Source organism: Pygocentrus nattereri, chromosome 12, assembly GCF_015220715.1.
Source record: "Pygocentrus nattereri isolate fPygNat1 chromosome 12, fPygNat1.pri, whole genome shotgun sequence".
NCBI lineage: Eukaryota > Metazoa > Chordata > Actinopteri > Characiformes > Serrasalmidae > Pygocentrus > Pygocentrus nattereri.
In genome coordinates this window covers 28,585,194-28,604,203 of record NC_051222.1, presented here as the reverse complement: position 1 = coordinate 28,604,203, position 19,010 = coordinate 28,585,194, and the positions used below count along the sequence as shown (strand labels likewise).

The 19,010-nt window shown below is 39.5% G+C and overlaps 1 protein-coding gene across 9 annotated transcripts in view; it reads right to left on the bottom strand.

Annotated features, from left to right (window-relative positions):
* Positions 1-19,010, bottom strand: part of LOC108441182 (nuclear factor 1 X-type-like) — a 167,801-nt gene that overhangs the window by 147,924 nt on the left and 867 nt on the right. For 8 of the 9 annotated variants that reach the window (XM_037543818.1, XM_037543816.1, XM_037543814.1 and 5 more), the window contains exon 2: positions 7,552-7,635. In XM_037543818.1, coding sequence (XP_037399715.1) covers positions 7,552-7,635 — 84 coding nt within the window. Of the gene's footprint in view, positions 1-951; positions 1,099-7,551; positions 7,636-19,010 lie in introns of those variants that run through there. The other variant, XM_037543815.1, reaches the window with a different exon arrangement.

Below are 19,010 nucleotides of genomic sequence, written 5' to 3'. Positions count from 1 at the left end.
TAGGGTTTAAATCCACACTGAATTACAGCGCACAGCAAACAGTGCAGCTGGGTCTCGTGCACGCGCGCAAAAAAAGTGAGAAGAACAAAAAGCAACAGTTAGACAGAGCGCGCAGCTCGAGCGCTACAGCGCGCGGGGGACGCGTCCCGCACAAGCGCCGGGCTACAGTTTCCAACAAACTGATGCAAAATACGGGTGAAAGCAGCGGGGACCACCGCGGGGTTCTCCTGAGAGCGCCGCAGACGCGCCTCTCTCTCCTTCCTCTCCCCCTTTTTTCTATAAGTCGTGCTCACTCCGCTATAGGCGCCGTCGGGAGCACGTAAGGTAACCGGCCGGGCTGAAGGCGTAATCTGCAGCGCCCCGGCTCTTATCTCCAGCGCCCTGCTGCTTCTCCTCATATCCTCTGTCACAAACTTTTCACACTACAGTTTGGCAGAAAGAAGGGAGAGGGGGGGGAAAAAGAATCGCTGAGCTTCAACGACGAGGAGAGAATAATCTGTTCCCACCCATTTCACCCCCACACCGTTGTGCACCCTCCACGGAGCCCTGGCGCGCGTCCACTCCTCCTTATTTCAGATATACGTCTAAAAAATGGATTTGGAAGAAGCGCCATTTTGCCCCATGTGCGCCGAAACGAAGTGGCGCAAGCTGGAAAGGTGCCACCGCGGGGCAGGAGGCACAGGGAGGAAAGGAAGGCAGAAAGGAGGGAGGGGGCAGCGAGGCAGAAAGTGCCCCCCAAGAGCGGTGGAAGAAGACAAGACAAGACAGAAGAGCAGCCGCGAGGACGAGGACGAAACTCGGAACGTCCGGAAACAACCCCCCCCCCCAACTACCACCACACACACACACACACACACACACACACACACACACCTCTCGCACCGACACACGAGCGGACAGACGTTAAGGGTGAAGCGAGCGGAGGGTCCGTGTCCCGGACCCGCTGTTTACCTGTGTGAGGCAGTAGGGAGAGTACATGGCGAGTTCAGAGTGAAACATTGAGGAGCGCCGAGCGGAGGAGTGCAAGTAAGCCGTGCTGTAGCATTGCTAGAGCTTAGACGAGGGAGAAACACTCCTCCTCCTCTTCTCCTCCTCCTCCTCCTCCTCCTCCTGCTCTTTTTTACTCCACGCTCGAAGCCTAAAAACCCCGCCTCAGAGGCAGAAAGTGAAAGCTCGAAAACTTTGCGAGGGAAGGGAAAAAAAAGATCTCGCTCGTTCTCTCCTCCTCGTCTCTGACAAATAAACACGTGAAGACGTCCTCTCTCCGCTCTCCTGCCAGAAGGAACGGGGCTACTGTGGGTTACGGCACTGGCCATCCTTTCATTAGGTTATTAGCAGGCCTACAACGGCTCGTTTTCAGGAAATGGTAACCTTTTTAAAAGGGTAGCCAAGGTTAAAAGGCCACAGCACTTTGCAAACAAGCCTGTGGAGTAGAGGTTGTGATTAATAAAGGATAACTTTACTGAAACCTGGCCTTGATCGCAGCCAAAGCCTCAGATTCAGTAGTGAGCTCAGCTCGTCCTCCTTTTTGTGACTCACATTGGCTGTAAAGGTTGCGGTTAATCTGGTTATTAGAACAACTCATTTTGCAGGAAATGTAGTCTCTGCAGTCTCATGTATGTCCATGCAGTGTTTTTCAGTACTTTGTAAGTCCAAGTTTTTTTCTTCTAAAGCTACAAAGCAAAGCCTATGTGGCTTAAAAAAGAGATAATACAGGCTAATATAGGTTAAAACGACATGATTTTATCTGAGATTTAGGCTAGTTTAAAAAAAACAATAGCCTTTCTTAACCACAGCCTATGTGAGTTACAAAAAGTGACAAGCTTGAGGCTGAATCTGAAACTTCAGCTGAGATTTAGACCAGTTTACAGTACATTTTCCAGACAGTTAGCCTTTGTTAACCATAACTTTTACTGTAATAAGTGTTTGCAGAAAACAGTTGCTTTTTAACCAAGTCCTCCACTTTGGTTATCTGCACAATAACTAATTTTCCAGGACATGTAGTCTCTTGATGTACCTTTGCTGCAGTGTTCTCAGTACCTTGTAAAGTGCAATGCTTTTTACTGTATACTTTTATACTTTTTATACTTTCACTGAATCTTTGCTATGAAGTACTCAGTACTTTGTAAAGAACTCGGGTTTTTTCCAAAGGGAAAAAGCTAATAGTGAACCTTGACAGTGAATCTAAGTCAACCTTTAATGCAAACCTATTTCTTTTCATTTGCTTATTAGTAAAGCAACTCATTTTCCAAGAAATGTAGCTTCTACTGTGTCTTTGCTGCGATGTACTGGGTCTTTTGTTCTAAAGGCATAAGGTAACGCAGGTCACAGGATACAGGCCAAGAGAAGAAGCCTTCGTCTGGGATTTAGCCTAGTTTTCAAGAAAGTTACTCTTTACTAATCATGTCTTTTACTGTAAAACAATATTTTCAAAATGTTAAAATTTTAACAAAGTCATTTAATTTGGTTATTAGGGCAACAGATCATTTTCCAGATATTGCAATGTTTTACTGCATCTTTACCGTAAAGTGCCTAAAGAGTCTAAAGGCATGAGGTTAAAGTGGGTTACAAGGAGATAAGAGCTAATGTTGAACCATTATAGACTAAGAAAAGCAGCCTTTGACTGAGATTTAGTCTAGACTTTATTAACCATAAGTTTACTGCAAAGCTGTAAATATGACATGCTGAAGATTGAATATAGTCCTTAAATCTGATTATTATGATGGCAGCTATTTTTTCCGGCCGATGTAGCCTTTTATCCTGTTTCATACTTTAGCACTTTCAAAATACACTTTTTAAAATGGCTCTTTTAATTTAGATAATAAGAAAATACTTAATTCAGATGGATGCGAGACCCAGGGGAAGCCTCATCAGTTGGTTTGTTTAGTCTGGCTCATTTTTTAAATCACATTCAGACAAAACAAACACACCAGTGTTAAATTAACACTGTTTGAAGACAGTGCAGCTTCACTGCTCTGGTGTTAATTTAACACTGGAGAATTTGATTAAAACTGAACCAGACTAAACAAACCACTGAGGAGACCTAAACCTCATGGGTTTCGTGTCCTTGTGAATGAGGTGCTGTGTTAATAACCAAATTATAGGACTGTGTTAAAAAAAAAAGTAGTGATATTGTTTTCAGAGCTATTTCTCCCCACAGTCATGCATTCCCCTGTAAGGAAAACCCTCAAGATCCTTCAACACCTTTTTATGGTTGCATTGTTCACCGTGATCATAGGCTATAAAAGGTGAGTCAACTTTCTTTCACTCTCTCGACCTCTGCCTGTCTGACTCACATAGGCCTGCATCAATGTACCTCAGGGTGGTCTACACTAAGCCCACATCTGTTTCTCCGTGGTAACCGCAGAGCCGCCGTTATGCGTACACAGCTGGACTTATCTTACACACTTTTTTCTTCCGTTGTGAAATACTAAACTTAAACCTCCACTGAGCTCTAAGTGTCAGTTTAATCACCGCTATAGTTTATAGTCATATAGAGTTACAGGAATAAAACAGCGTGTGCCATTGTGGCCACTATATTGCTCCATGGGGGTAACAGGAGAGACATTTGGTTAAGCTTTCTTGATCATCCCTGCTGTATATGGAGGACAGCCTGCACCTGACGAATTCAGATTAATGTTGGCTTGCCTTTATATGCCCCAGTGCAAATGCAGTGCAGTGAAAAGGTTAGAGAGCCTTCATTTTGCTTTTCCTGTCAAAATGGCCATTAAGTATGAGTTATTTATTTTTCCGGAGATATTTCTGAGGAGATTAGATATGAGATAGATAATCTACTTGCATAAGTAAGGAGAAAGTTAAAGGAAAATAAGCAAACACAAGACTTTTAAAATAAGCCTTCGTCTTTGAGAGATATCAAGCTTTACATTTATGGCATTTGGTAGACGCTCTTATCCAGAGCGACTTACAATTTGGACTTTTTTTTTTTTTTTTTTTTTTACACAGGTAGGCCAAGGTGATGTTAGGAGTCTTGCCCAAGGACTCTTATTGGTATAGGGTAGGGTGTTTACCCAGGTGGGGATTGAACCCCAGTCTACAAGGCAGAGGTGTTAACCACTACACTAACCAACCACTTTACTCTTGATTCAGATCTGAAAAAATACACAGAACTCTCTGTCCATGCTGTGAGAAGACAACCCAGATCTGTGGGTCTGAAAAGATGTGTAGCTGTCAAGAGGCCTTTACTGAGATAAAGAAAAAATGTAAAAATCAAAGAAGCTGCTGGTGTTTCTCAGAGCAATGGACTGATCACCCCAGAGTCCAGACCTCAACATCACTGAATGTGTTTAGGATTATTTGGATTATGAGAAGCAGAAAATGTAATGTAAAAATAATCCTGCAGATTTTTTTGAAAAACTGACAGCAAGTACCACCTGTCATTAAAGATTTCACTCGGTGATGGGTAGGAGTGGGAGGTTGAGCATGAAGTTATTGCCAACGTTATTTTTTCCTGCTTACTGCTGCACTGTGACATCATTTAAACTTAGAGAAAACGAAGTATTTTTAAATTCCATCAAATGTTTTATCAGGCTTAATATGACTAGGAATATGATCCCACAAGACAAAACAGTCCATTTTAATTTCAGGTTGACTTTAAGACCAGTGTATTTAGGTATTGATGTAATTATGCACTTTGCATGATCCTAACTGATGAGGTATAAGCTTTCATTACTTGGGCAGTTATGGGCTGGAAGTTAGGGAATCATCTTTGGAAGGTCGCTGGTTTAATCCCCCTGAGCCAACAGTATGTGACCAAAGTGCCCTTGAGCAAGGCACCTAACCCCCAACTGCTCCCCGCGCCTTACGAATGGGGCTGCCCACTGGCCCGGGCAAGTGTGCTCACTGCTCCCGAGTGTGTGTGCGTGTGTTCAATAGCATGTGTGTGGGTGTTTCACTGCACGGATGGGTTAAATGCGGAGGTGAAATTCCCCCGTTGTTGGAATAATAAGAGTCACTTAACTGCATTCGCCTCATAGCTCCAGTGCAACATTAACAAATGCAAACTTCAGACACAAAACCTGTCTTGGCTGTTTGGGTTAAGGGGACTGACCACTCCAGAGTCCAGACTTCAACATCACTGAATGTATTTGGATTTATTTGGATCATGAGAAGCAGAAAATGCAACCAACCTCTAAGACTGAACTTTGTAGGTGTGGGAAAAGTATTCATGTACATTTCTTTGAAAATGTGAAATTAATTTTCTTTGACTAAATGATCTTTTTAAGGGGTTAACTGCAGCACAGGCGTGTGTCCTGAAGAAAACTCGCGTGCAAGGTTGGGATGAGGCACAAAAGCCAGAGAGAGCATGCTGGGGTTTTAGGTAGTGCACAGTTGTAGGCTCAGGCCCAACACAGCCAGTATGGGGAGAGAGAGAAAGACAATGAGGGAGAGAGAGGGCAGAAAGGGGTGAGTGCTTAGACCCCACTTTCTGCACCGCTCCCAAGGGCACCAACCCAAAAACTCAAGTTCTTTGTGCTGCGCCGACTACCATACGCTGCACACACACGCACATGTGGACATGAACACACATGCACACACATACAGCTTAAGTCATTAAACACAATAACAGTATGAGGTGAAATAAAAAAATCATTTCATTTTTTACGAGCAAAGAAAGGCTTTTATTCCTACACACGCAACCCTGTTCTCTCATACAAACACACACACACACACACACACAACACACACATACACACACACATATATCCATACAGCCTCCAGCTAAGTAGGGGTCCAGAAACAAGAACTAGGGGTTAGTGGTTTTAGTGGGTAATGCTGCTATTAAAGCACACAAGAACAGCGTATGTAGTTAGAGCATGTGGTTTTCCCTTCAAACACACACACACACGTTTACCATTAATCCCCCACATATGGCTGGCACCTAAATGGCGGTAATGACGTTTTATGCAGATAAGGTGGCTCTAAACAGCAGCACAGCTGTAAGTATAACATAGTAACATCCCACAACATTTAGTCCCATTTCCAAACCCTTGATTTTGACTACAAACCGCATGGCACATGATATGATATCATATCTCATTAGCCAAGTTCAAATTCGGGTTACGGACTAAATCAGAAATCCCATTCATTAATCTGAATGAAGCTTTAAATCTAGCCACCTGTGAATGAATTGCTCATTTGTTTATCTAACTCAAAGTCCAGCGCTATTGGCGAGACAGCGAATTAACCAAATGCCCCATTCACCATTCATGCCATTCAAATCAAAGTCCAATACCTACTAATTCCTCAAGTGCCATTATTATCTGCCCACTGTTCGAATAAACACAAAACAATGTGTGTTCCCTAACGGCATTGGCACTATGAAAATAGGGAAATTGAAATGTCTGTATCCTAGTTTAGTCGGTTTCTTCCCTCCTGGAGATCCACTTCTGATATTTATGTGGTTTTATGTACCAAAACAGTCTTGTTTCATTTTTATATGACCAGTTTTCTTTGTGCCTTTAAAACTAACTGACCTCTGCTCTGACTTTCTGTTCTCACTTAAGAAGCAGCCCAGGCTCAAACACTCCTTATAACTTCAGTGTGAATGAAATCAATGGCACTAAATTGCTGTAGGCTGAAAAGGCAGATACATGATATTAATTTTCGTGACATCACATAAACAACTCGTTCAAAACAGGCCATATATAATATATTGTATAATAAATATATTGCTATATACAACCTATTGACTGATGAGTTTACGGTACCTTTTGAAACTTCAACCGAGTTTACATATTACATCAAGCTCTTTTGTTTTTGCTTGTTAGAGAAAATAATGAAGACGGTTACCCTGATTTAGGCCCTTAAAACCTTCAACCTGCATTTCTATGATATTTATAAGAGGTCATCAAACTTTTAAAGCCAAATATGTCTACTTTTACTGAAGTACAAACAAAATATACATTTATTTTTTATGTAGTAAAGAAATATAAAGCTTGAAATGTTAATTGTCTCACTGGTAAGCAAAAACATACCTGCAAAAGGTTTGCAAACATAAATCAAGTTATGATATTTGATTTTTTTGTTATATGTATTTTATGTTTTGATTATATGACCCAGCTTATATATAAGTGGCAGCTTTCTGTATACTACAGTTAAATGAGGTCAGAAGTTTTGTTTGACAAATCTCACATTGGCTAATACTCAGAGAATCTTCCTTGACATGGAATATATATATTTATATAAATAAATAATGATGACAGATTTCATTTCCAAGATATATGAAAAGCACTTTGGCTCAAAGGTGGTTTAAACACCTGAAAGACTGGAGTGCTGATGAGTGCTGACATCACAACGGGGCAAAATGTGTGGCTTTTGGCGTTTCTCCCAAGACAGCACTGTCACTGATATTGTTGAAATATTTTTTGTTTATTCAACAAAAAATAAACCTCTTTATATTTTACATTGCAAACAGTTACAAATGTGTTATTTAAATGAAAACAATTTTGAAAAGGTATGAGTGATAGTGCTTCAGAGAGACTGCAGAATAGGCCAGCAAGGCAGAAAGAATAAAAGAGGAAGGACGAGTACCCTGTAAGTGTCGGGAACGAGGAAACACTCCGCTAGCCCGGCTCCTCTGCTCGCCTCTTCATGCACCAGATACGATTCTGTGGCCTGCAAGTCAAACACAAGAGACACTTCATTTCACGATTCACCAACACTCTTATCTAACACCCTCAGACGCTCACAATGACCACACACAGCTTAAACAGAGCATTAGGAAACATAAAGGCCCTAAAAATCCTTTCCTTTAATGTTTATCACTCATCCTGCACTTAAGCCCTTAAATAAAATTGACATTTATTATTTATGCCTTATATAAAATAAAGTTGATTGGCTAAGATATGCTTGGTGTCTTGCTTCTTTAGCTTTGCACTGGAGCTACGAAGCTTAAAAAAGCCAACAAGTTATGAAAACCAATGACTGCAGATTAGTTTATCGCTGCTTCTTCAAAATGCCTGTCACCCTTTACAGTGTGTGAATTTCAAGATGAATGGAACAGAAAAAGTGGCCCAGAATGACTTGGATAAACAACTTACATTAAAAGTAAAGTATGTTTTTCCTTCTCCTGTAAAGATTTGGTGTCTTCTGTACCATTTTGGAGATACAAGGTTTTGTTCCAACAGTATCTTTATGATATCTACCAAAATAGCAAGATTCAGACTTCTACTGGTTTTAGCTGTGCAACATACTTCTGCCAATTAGTACCCCCATTATATGCAAAAGTTTGGGTACCCTTGGTCAAATTACATGCTTCGTTGATTTTATGAGTATAAATAAATAAACAATAAACACATCCTTTGAAAAGAACTGTTTACTTGTTACTGTTTATTTGCTGAATTGAATATATTTTGGAAAAAAAATTAAAATGTGCTCCGTGCAGTGATGTGTTCTGTTTTTCCAATATGTCAATGTCAGCAATGAATAGAAATTGTGCTCTAAAATTTGCAGAAAATGTCATATTTATGTTTGTTCCGTGTAAGCAATGTATCTTCTTGTCCATTTAAACATATCATTTGAGTTTTTCAAATCTTTGCATACAACTCTAAATAACAATCTGATTTTTGGTATGGGATTTTATTTTAGAAACAGTAACAGAAACAGTTTTGAAGTTGCATTTTTTCAATTTAGTTTATGGTGATTTTTTATAGGTATACGTCAAAGGCAACATTACATTCATTGGACTCATCATTATTCATCATTCTGCATTGACATTTATAACAGGCACTAGATATTCAACTCATCACTGTGAACTTCATGAAATGGTTGGTTGGCCTTCACTTTCAGTGCAAAGCCAAATTCACTGGATATTTTTTTCTGCCTATAAAGCGATTATTGGTCAGCTTCCTTCATATTTGCCTGCATTCATATCAACAAATAAGTCTTGGTACAATTTACGTTCTAGTAGTTATATTCAGCAGGACGTTCCGATAGTTCGGTCCCAATGTGGCAAGGTTACAATGTTCCAGTTACAGCGGTCTATATGTGTGGAATGAACTGCAAAAACATTTGAAATTGGAGCAGTTTATTTCCTTGAGTAATTTTAAGATAATTGTTAACTGTATCTTTCTGTTTTGACATTGATTTGATTTTGCTGTGATGGTGTTGTTTCTTTGTTGACTGTTTAGTCTTGACCAGGGCACACTTGATTTTTAATCTTAATAGGATTTACACTGGTTAAATGAAGATCAAATAAAAATAAATAAATAAATAAATAACTTTCATTTTTTAAAATCTAGGCTTATTATATAGCTCTTAATCTCAAAATGTTCGATCCATTAACTGCTGTGTTTTATTCGGTAATCACTATGGAACTAATATGTAATGTATGGCCTTTAAAGGGATAGCACAGTATTCAAAATAGATGCAGCACTACGTTAGTTTACATTGCTGTAGAAAGAGAGAGATTCTTGTTCATAACTGTCCTGCCTTTTGATCTAAAGCCCTCTTTTGCATGCCATATAGGGACCATTGATAAAGGAAAAGCATTATGATGTCATAATAGGAAAAAAGCTTTGGCCAATTAACGGAACCATTGTGATGTCATAATGGGAAAAAATGCTTTGGTAGCTAACATATCACAACATGCAACTCTAAGAGTTCTCTAGTCAGATCACTCAGGTTGTAGAGTATAGTTCAATTCTGAGGGGTGTGTTTTTTTAAAGGAGGCTTTGCCATTCACTCAGGTTCATTTGTATGCTGTGAGATGCATTAGCAAGGCGAGAGAGATAGAATAAGAGAGAGTGCAAGCGAGAGAGGTTGGTCTGGATAAGGCCAAATCTTTGTCTTTGGGAAAAAAAAAAATGTGTAGCCAGAGAATCCTGCGAAATCCTATTCCATTTCACAGCTTTCACACACACACACACACACACACACACACACACACACACACACAAACACACCTGGTACCAGTCCAGCCAAGCCAAAAACCATCCACTAGTTATCCACCATCTACCTGGCACAGGCTGAAACACACACAGTCACACACGTTCATGCATACAGATGCACACATTCAAATGAACAGAGTAATTCGTTTACTCACGCATGGGCACAGATGTACACGTTCATTTGCGCACAGGCACACATACAAACAAAAATGCACATAAAACTCCAAATACACGTCTTTATGCATAAATAGGACCACATATTAACACACAAAGCACACACATACAGAGAACCTCATAATAAGTTCCAGCCATTGGCACTTGCAGTAGTGCAGGGGAGTGGTGAAAAACAAAGGCTATTCATATCCCTCCCAATGAGAGGTTAGCTCTGTCGGTTTCTCTCCCATGCATTTTTATAGAGGCTTAGCCACGCCGTGCTAACGTCTTATTCAGCAAATGTGCACTTTCTAATGACCTTTATTAGTACATCATAGTCGTGAGAGTCTGTTTCTGCGAAAAATACACTCCAGCATCTTTAACATGGTGCAAGGCACCTAGCATAGAGAGACAGGAACAACAATGGCAGCCATTTCAGACGAGGCTGTTGGTGGCCAGGTCCCATTGACGGGCAGAATGGTGGTTATGGACGCTTTGGCTTCAAACTGAGAGAATTTCTGCCAGAATCTGGACTGCCCAAAATTTAGGCCAGACATTTTGCCTGTCAAAGTTTCTCGGGATAGAGGTTTTAGATTGATGGTCATTCTTTTTTTCATGATAATTATTATGGCTCTACATACTGGTTTAGGCTGATCCTGCATAAGAACACACCCACACTTTTATAAGTACAACCCAAAGTCTAGTGTTGACCGTCTGTTCTTGAAAAAGGTTATCAAGTCCACTCAAAAACGTAGCCCAGGTCTTTTGTTTTTCAGATTTTCTTGGAATAAAATTGCAGATTTTTTGTGCTTTTTGTCTCATGTGCTAATATGAGACAAAAAGCTTGTATCTTATGGTAATAACAGCCCCAACAACTAAAACTTAATTTGTGTTAATTTGATTTTGCATCACATTTCCATTCAATGAAATTGTGCGTCAAAACACTTAATTAAACGATACATTATACAATTATGGTATACTGTATATATATATATATATATATATATATATATATATATATATATGTATACATAGGTCTGTATGTAATATATATATTGTCAGAAGGATCAAAGTGAAAGTTACATCACAATACTTTAAGACCTTTCATGACATATAATACACTGTAAAATGTAATAATTACCTTCATTTCTTTGGTTTTATTTTACCATTTTGTTAAAATTGCTAATTCAAATCTAGTACTATGTGCCATTTCTTGTATAATTTGTACTTAGATAAATGTACTTTAGATCATCTCGTTTGAATAAACGTACACACTGATTTGTCCTGTGCCCAAAAATATTCCCAACATTCTTAGCAGTATTGTTGCTTTCTGTTATTTAACTATTGCTTTTTTTTAATTTGTAAATATAATTCTCTTGGCAAAACATTATTTTTTGTCATTATTTTAACTGTTTGGCTGCATTACATGTTTTGTTATTCTCACCATAATATTGTGTGTTATCAGGTCAGTCTGGAGCCATTAATGCAAACAGAATGGCAAACATGCATTAAGCTATTAGAGTCTTCAGAAATGTGTGCCATTTATCGATACTGTACCAAACAGTCCATTCAATATAATGGAAGTTTTTTTTTTATATTGATGCCAATTCATTACACAAGGACAAGTGTTTTATTCAAATTAACCTGAATAATTCAAGAGAAAGCAGAAAAATTACAGTACTGCCAGCTCAATGGAAACCATTTGCATTTATTGGGCATTTTAGTTAACCTTACTTGCTGAAGAACTGTAGATCACTGAAAATGAGAAAAAAAGCCAGAACTCAGTTATAGTATTATTTAAGCTTGAACCTGTTAAGTAGCAAAGTTTGCCTCAAAGTTTTGAAGTCAGCTAATTTAGGTTGAGAGTCTGTGCACAAAAATACAGGTTTTTTTTTTTCTACTTGAATGCTGGGTTGAGCCTGTAGGGCGATTTTCCACAGTTCTGGATAGCTTGTACGGTGCTTTTTGGGGAGCCCAGCTGTTGGATTAATGACTGTATCACAGAAACAACCCAGCCAACCCAGGGTTGATTTCAAGGTTAACCCAGCTAGTTAACCAACAGACCTGTTTAGGCTGGACTTGTAAAGCATGTCTTTTAAAGTACGGGACATACTTTGATTATTTGAACTCAACATGATTGTCACTGGTTTAGTTGTGTGTTTGTAAAAGGTTTATATTATAATTGAAATAGAGACGGCGAGATGATGTCATAATGGCTGACGTCCAATCAGCTCCTTGTTGCTATGTAGTTTATGCAGTTAATATACACTGCTTGTTGTTGTTTACAGGCTCTTTTGTTGCACAGTCTTGTTGTGATATATGCAGCTGTTTAGTGCTCTAGTATGAAGGTGTTTTCTAGAATAAAGCAGTCTTCTAGAATGTGGCAGTGTTCTAGAAGTGACCATGCTGTACTCACGATAATAATATCAACATACTGGTCCATCCGTTGGCAGAGGCCTAGCAGTAACTCTGACGATGCTTTGATTTAAGATGCTTTAAACATGAAACATTCAGCCCAGCTCATTGGAATTCAGCTCAGTTTGAAGTAGCACTATATATATTCACTGCTCCTGTGTGCAGCATGCGGTGTAACAACACTAGTCTATTGTGCAAGTGGGGCCAAACATACAATCGAATTAGCGAGCCAACGACCACAATGCGTCCACCACACAGTACACGGCTCAATCAGTTGTCAAACTTGACAAAAGGTCAAACAAAAGGTCAGCCACAATACACCTTCATTCGGTTTCCCAGTGTTTTACCAAACAAACCACTGCACCCGCTCACGTAACCGGTCATTAAATGGACTCCAGCAGAGGAAGACTCAGTCCTGCAGATTCAGATCCGTTCTCTGAGTTTCTCTAGTCCAATATTCGCTCACAAATGTAGAAAGATCGCCATGCCAGACGCTAGCTCTCCTCGCAGAGAGAGCCATGCTATTAATTATATATGGTGCGTGTATATATATGGAGCATATGCGGGGCCCATATGGCCAGCCCTTAGCCAGAATCTGGAGTTCCCCCGTCTTAATTAACATTTTAGAGGCTCAGCAGAGAGAGAAAGAGAACGATTCAAAGCGGGCTATGGGAGCTCGTGACCTAATTGGAGTCAATAGAGATGTATGTAAATGTGCTAATTGTGACAGGTTTCCTTTCTGCTGCCAGTAAATGGTGGCCTTTGTTAAAAATGTTTAATTGGTCATGCACAATGGAATCAAATGACAGGGGTTTCGGCTATAGCCCCTTATGGGACAGAGATGGAGACTGCGGATGGAGAGAAAGACAGGAAGAAAAATAAAGAGTGTGAGAGAGACAAATATGGCTAAGGGAGTCTTTGGTGGAATGCTATAGAGGTGAGATTCATGAAACCTGCTCTCTCTCTCTCTTTCCTTCTCTCTCTCTTACTCTCTCTCTCTCTCTCTCTCACTCTCTGTCTCTTTTAAAGTTCCAGTTCAGTTTAGTTTGAGATAGAAGTTAACATGTTGAGTTGAGCTGAGTTCCTTGCTCTCAAATTTAACTCAATTTTAATGATTGTGAGTACAATCTTGCCAAAGAAAAGTTTATACTTGTTATAAACTATTTATAACTGATTATAAAACTGTTTATAAAGATGCCATAGAGTACTGTAAAGAAATCGGAGAGTAAATCTGCCCAAAGCAGCCTGGAAAGTTACCCTCTCTCTCAATCTGCATTGACATTCAGTAATTTGCATGACTATACAGAATACAGTAAGTTGCCAAACCATGGTGTAGTTGAACTGTTTATAGCTAGTAATCAGTCATACAGCTTAGAACCATAATAAAAACACTGACAACAACAGTAATAAGTCTAATGCTCTCTCTCTCTCTCTCTCTTTCTCTCTCTCTCTCTCTCTCTCTCTCTCTCTCTTTAATAAATAAAAATACTCTCTTGCTCACATTCAAAATCAGACATCAACACGTATCCCCTTTCCTTGTTCCCAGACCCCCACCATTTGGCCCTGGAACAATCAGTACAACTACTGTACTCCTACTTTACTGTTGTTTTTCTCTTGCTCTTCCCAAACGACACAACCATTACTATTAGCTCCATTGTTTACTTTCATCATTTTCATTTGTTAGCTGGCAATGTACAGACACTGCAGCACGCCAGCAATGGCTTCCACATCAAAGAGATTGAGAGCGAGTGTGAGAGAGAGAGAAAGAGAGAGAGTACGCGAGAACGAGTGCTATATGAAAGGATGAAGCGACCTTCCTCTGTGTGTCTGCCAGGAGCACCTCAGGGAGAAGTGTTGGAAAAATGTGATTTTTCACACCGACGTCTCAGAGGGAACAACAGAGAGCACGAGAGAGAGAGAGAGAGAGAGAGAGAGAGTGTTGGAGCCCTAATGGTTCATGGAAGCTGGAACGGTGGCACGGCTGCTAATTATTGCAATGCATTGTGGGGGTTTTGACATTAGCTTGCTGGCGCTAAAGAAGTGCTGGCGGAGCCAAAAGCCACGCTGCACTTTGCACCTCGACATTTCAATTTAAAATGTTCATTTCTTTGCACTCAGTTTGCGCAACACTTGGGGTCAGTCGACTGTGTGTGTGAGCCTGTTCTCTTTAGCACTTAGCATTGAGCTAATCAGTGCCAAACCATGACCACAGAGTTAGGCCTTCGGTTTGGGCCGTAGCGTCAACACTAAGAAAAAACTGCTCTACGATAGTGCTAATATCTCCCAGCACCCTTATAGCTAACATACGTGCTCATGAACATTTTTTGCCCAATCTAGATTGAACACAGACATTTAAAGCGTGTTTTATTTGAAGCCTGTGATAGAAAAACTGCACAGCAGGTTTACAGTGAGTCTGTGTTATCATTACTATTATATTTTCACCTACACAAGTACGTCAGCACATGCTGAGACATATTTACAGCCAAGATGGTAAAATGGATACAACATCTTGTGGCTCCCAAGGTGGTCTGTTTTTTGTTGAAAGGACAAAGTGGCTCTTCTTAACATTTGCGTTGCGACCCTTAGTCTAGAGCGATGTTTTTTCCATTCATCAGGAATAAAAGCACGATGGGTTAATTCCTTTATCAGTTTCTAATTATGTTGGAGGCTAATCTGATGCATTAGGCCTTTGGTTCACTCTTAACCAGTGGGACAGCTCGCATCGGAGTAGGCTAGGTGAGTTTTTTCCTGTTGACATCTCAAGATTTTCACTATATTTTTATTAACAATGCAATAAGTGTAGCGCTTTATTGCAAGAGAATTCAAAGAGAACTTAGTCAAAACTTGGTGCAGGACGTGTCTTCTGAGGATGTAAGTAAATGCTCTACTGTTGTTGTCGTATCTTCATCTGTAGAATGTTGATTTTTCATTTGTGACCTAAACATAGAGCTGGACCTTCTTTTCGATCCTCTACATGTGACATTAATACATTAAGACATATGACCCGACCTGAAAAACTCCCATAAAATTTGACCTGGCATCCAAATGATTATTTCAGGCTTTACAGGGTGACTCACAGCAGCGCATGGACGTCATGTTTTAGCATGTTTTCTCTGAGTGACTCAGTAGTGCTAATAACACAATATTCAAACTTTGAATATTATTTTACTTATGTTGCAAAAATCATTAGGTCCTGAGTATTTCTCTCTGGGGCTAATTGTGAAAGGTGACTGTTTGACTGACTTTCTGTGTGTCTGTCCACACAGGTAAACATGACTTGTGTGTCTTTCTTCATGCACACAGTGAAAGAGGAGGTCGTCTGTCTGGCTCTCGCTGTGGCCAGTATGCGAGATGCCCGCACATCCACCCAGCAAAACTCAAAGGCCGCGTCCAAAACCACATACTGCTGGATGTACTGCTAATGGTGGTGACATACTATTTAGCATTGTAGAAGCAGGCGAAATTTCCCTCACACCAGAAGATGTTACAGCCACAAACATGTTCATGCAGCTACCCACCGTTCACCACAGGACACCACGGTTACCATAACAACCCTGGCACCATGACAAGCCATCAACCTATCAACTGCAGTTCGAGAATTAGCCACCAGTTCGGTTACTCACAGAATGTTCTAGAAATTCAAGCTGAGTTCGCGCCACATGTCATCTGTTTATCTGCGAAAAGGAACAGACTTTAAGCGAATGCTTTGCTCGACTGCTGCTAATGTGGCTAACAATGAGTAAAAAAAAGGGAGGACAAAGTTAGCATGAATTTTGAGCAGTGCCAACAGGCCCTTCATGACTCCCCTGCATTATTGACAATGTTAGCATTTTAGGGCACATCCTTATACTGCTTTTTAGCTTCATTAAAGATTAGTGACTGCATGGTGAAGAAATTAAAAGGGCTGCTTAATTCTCATGTTTTACTTGGGGTCCAGGAGGCCAAGAACCTCTTTAAGAGACTTAATATTACTTTATTGACTCTAATTAAATAAGGACAAGACGCCATGTCAGTTCTCTACTGAATGGCAACAGTTTTATGGTACTCCAGAGAAACATAGTGTATATTTCTTCGTATATAGCCTCACACATCACATTATTTGGTACAATGTGATGAGCGTTTACATTGCATCACCTCCTTTGTAGCAAAAGGGAGATTTGAGGCTCCGTTTATTTTGTGTGTACTGGGATTTACTTCATTTAGACAAAAGAAAACAAACATGTTAAGGGAATTGAAAATGTTGGCCCTTTTTTTGAACAAACAATATTGAAGCCTAAGCCTAGAAACAAAGGCAATCTAAACAAACCACGAGGGTTATCTTCTACGGAGAACTGGAGAAAACATCTAAGGGTTAACTTTTTTTCACCAATCCTTTTTCAAGTTCCCTGCAGCAAGTTACAGTTTTCCAAGCCAGTGGAACAGTATGTCTAGGGCTATAGATCAGACTTGGTGACCTTTTATCCTTTAGAATGTAGTCGTTCCAAGCAAAGCTGTGAACTTTATGGTTTATGCAAAAGCGGGGATGTTAATTTGATTCAGCTGAGCCTTCTTCATCTTCATATCAAAGAGCAATCGCTGCATTTTCCTCAGGACACTTCTTCCAGGTGTGCTCCGTATGAATGAGATGTTGCTTGCTATTAAAAAAAAAAAGGTTTGTCATGATGAAAAAATGCTTGCCTGAAGGCCAGTTCAGGTTCAGATTGAAAACCTGACTTACTGCCTTAAAGGGAGTGTCAATCTGTCCTCAGAGTACTTTGAAAGAGAGCACTGATTGAAATCAAATGTCAAAGCTAGTCAAAACACTTCTGTGGTCTGAAAGGAAATGCCAGAAAGATTAAGGCAAATAAATACCACATAATACTAATTCCAACCAATGCAATGCCCTGCAAATTAGTATCTGACAAATAATTTAAGCTGGCATGCATTTCTCTAGAAAAAAATGTTAATGAAAGCCAATGGCACAACCAAAATGCAGTGATAACATGTTATTACATATAATAACACATGCATTACACATTTAATACACCAACCTACTAAACAGGCACCTGATGCTGGAGGCGAGGTGATATCAACAAAGCCAAGTTCACCACTACCAGGATGCAATGGTTATGTGCAAGTTATACTACATGACCAAAAGCATTCAGACACTCATAGTGAATTCAATTGAACAGCATTGATGGGTCACCATTTCAATGCCAAGTGTCTGCTAGAGGGGTATAAAGCCCCCCAGCACTGGGCTGTGCAGCAGTGGAACTGTGTTCTGAAGTGATGCAGCTCCCAGCACCTTTGGGATGAGCTGGAATGATCCAGAACTAATCAGGCAACATCAGTACCTGACCTCAGCAATGCTCTTGGGGTTGAATGCAATCAAATCCTCACAATGGTCTTCCAGCATTTAGTGTAAAGCCTTCTGAGAAGAGTAGAGGCTGTTACTGCAGCAAAGGGCATGTAAACTCCCCATTAATACCCCTAGAAACACTGAATGAATTAATTTGGACATTGTTATATCTGTGAATAACAGGCTTGTGTCACTTTTAATTCCTTTTCAGTAGGTAAGATGAACCAGCACTGGAGTAAGAAGACACAACATGACACAAGATCAACATGACACAACTTCAACATGAAGCCACAGTGTGAATATGCTGTATCTGCTTATCTGTACAAACTGTAAATCTACAGTAAGTCCTCAGACACTAATGACCGTCTGCCTATCTGTCCACTGATAGCTGCTGTGAAGAGGCCATGCGGGTCTATAAAAGCAGGTTAATCAACTACAAAGGGACTGTTTGTAATCAGTCTGCTGCACTCGGTCCTGTTTGTAAGTGAGAGCTGTTTGGAGATTTGTGCGTTGTCTGTTGTCTATGATGGACCTGAGCAACATTACAGAAAAATCTGATAGTAATTTTTCATTTGTTTTCTTTCATATCATCCTGTATCCTAATATCATGATATCAAGATGCTTCTGGAACTTTGCTCATTTAAGAGAGATAAGGAAGCTGTGGACACACATTATAATGGCAACAGCAAAACAATGACAATATTGGAATACTAAGAATACATATTATTATTATTATTATTATTATTATTACAAAATGTAAACAAAAATGTGAAGGACAAAAAAAATAATTCGGAATAAAATAATAACCTAAATAAAAATAAAGTAAAATAAAAATAATATTAATGTTGGTTCAGCAGTTATGGTGAGGTGTAGGCTATATATATATATATATATATATATATATATATATATATATATATATATATATATATATATATGGCTAAATAATGAAATATTAATACACATTAAGTCAAAAAGAAAAAAATAATATTAATTTATTATCACTATTATTTCTAGTAATAGTAGTAACAGATGAGGAAGACGATGATAAAGAAGAAGCATTAGGAGTTTATTAACATTTTAATAATAATAATAATAATAATAATAATAATAATAATATTAAGTCTATAAAAATACTCGCACTCATACACGCGCGCGCACCAAACCTAGTTGTTATATTGGGGCTATGTGAGCTC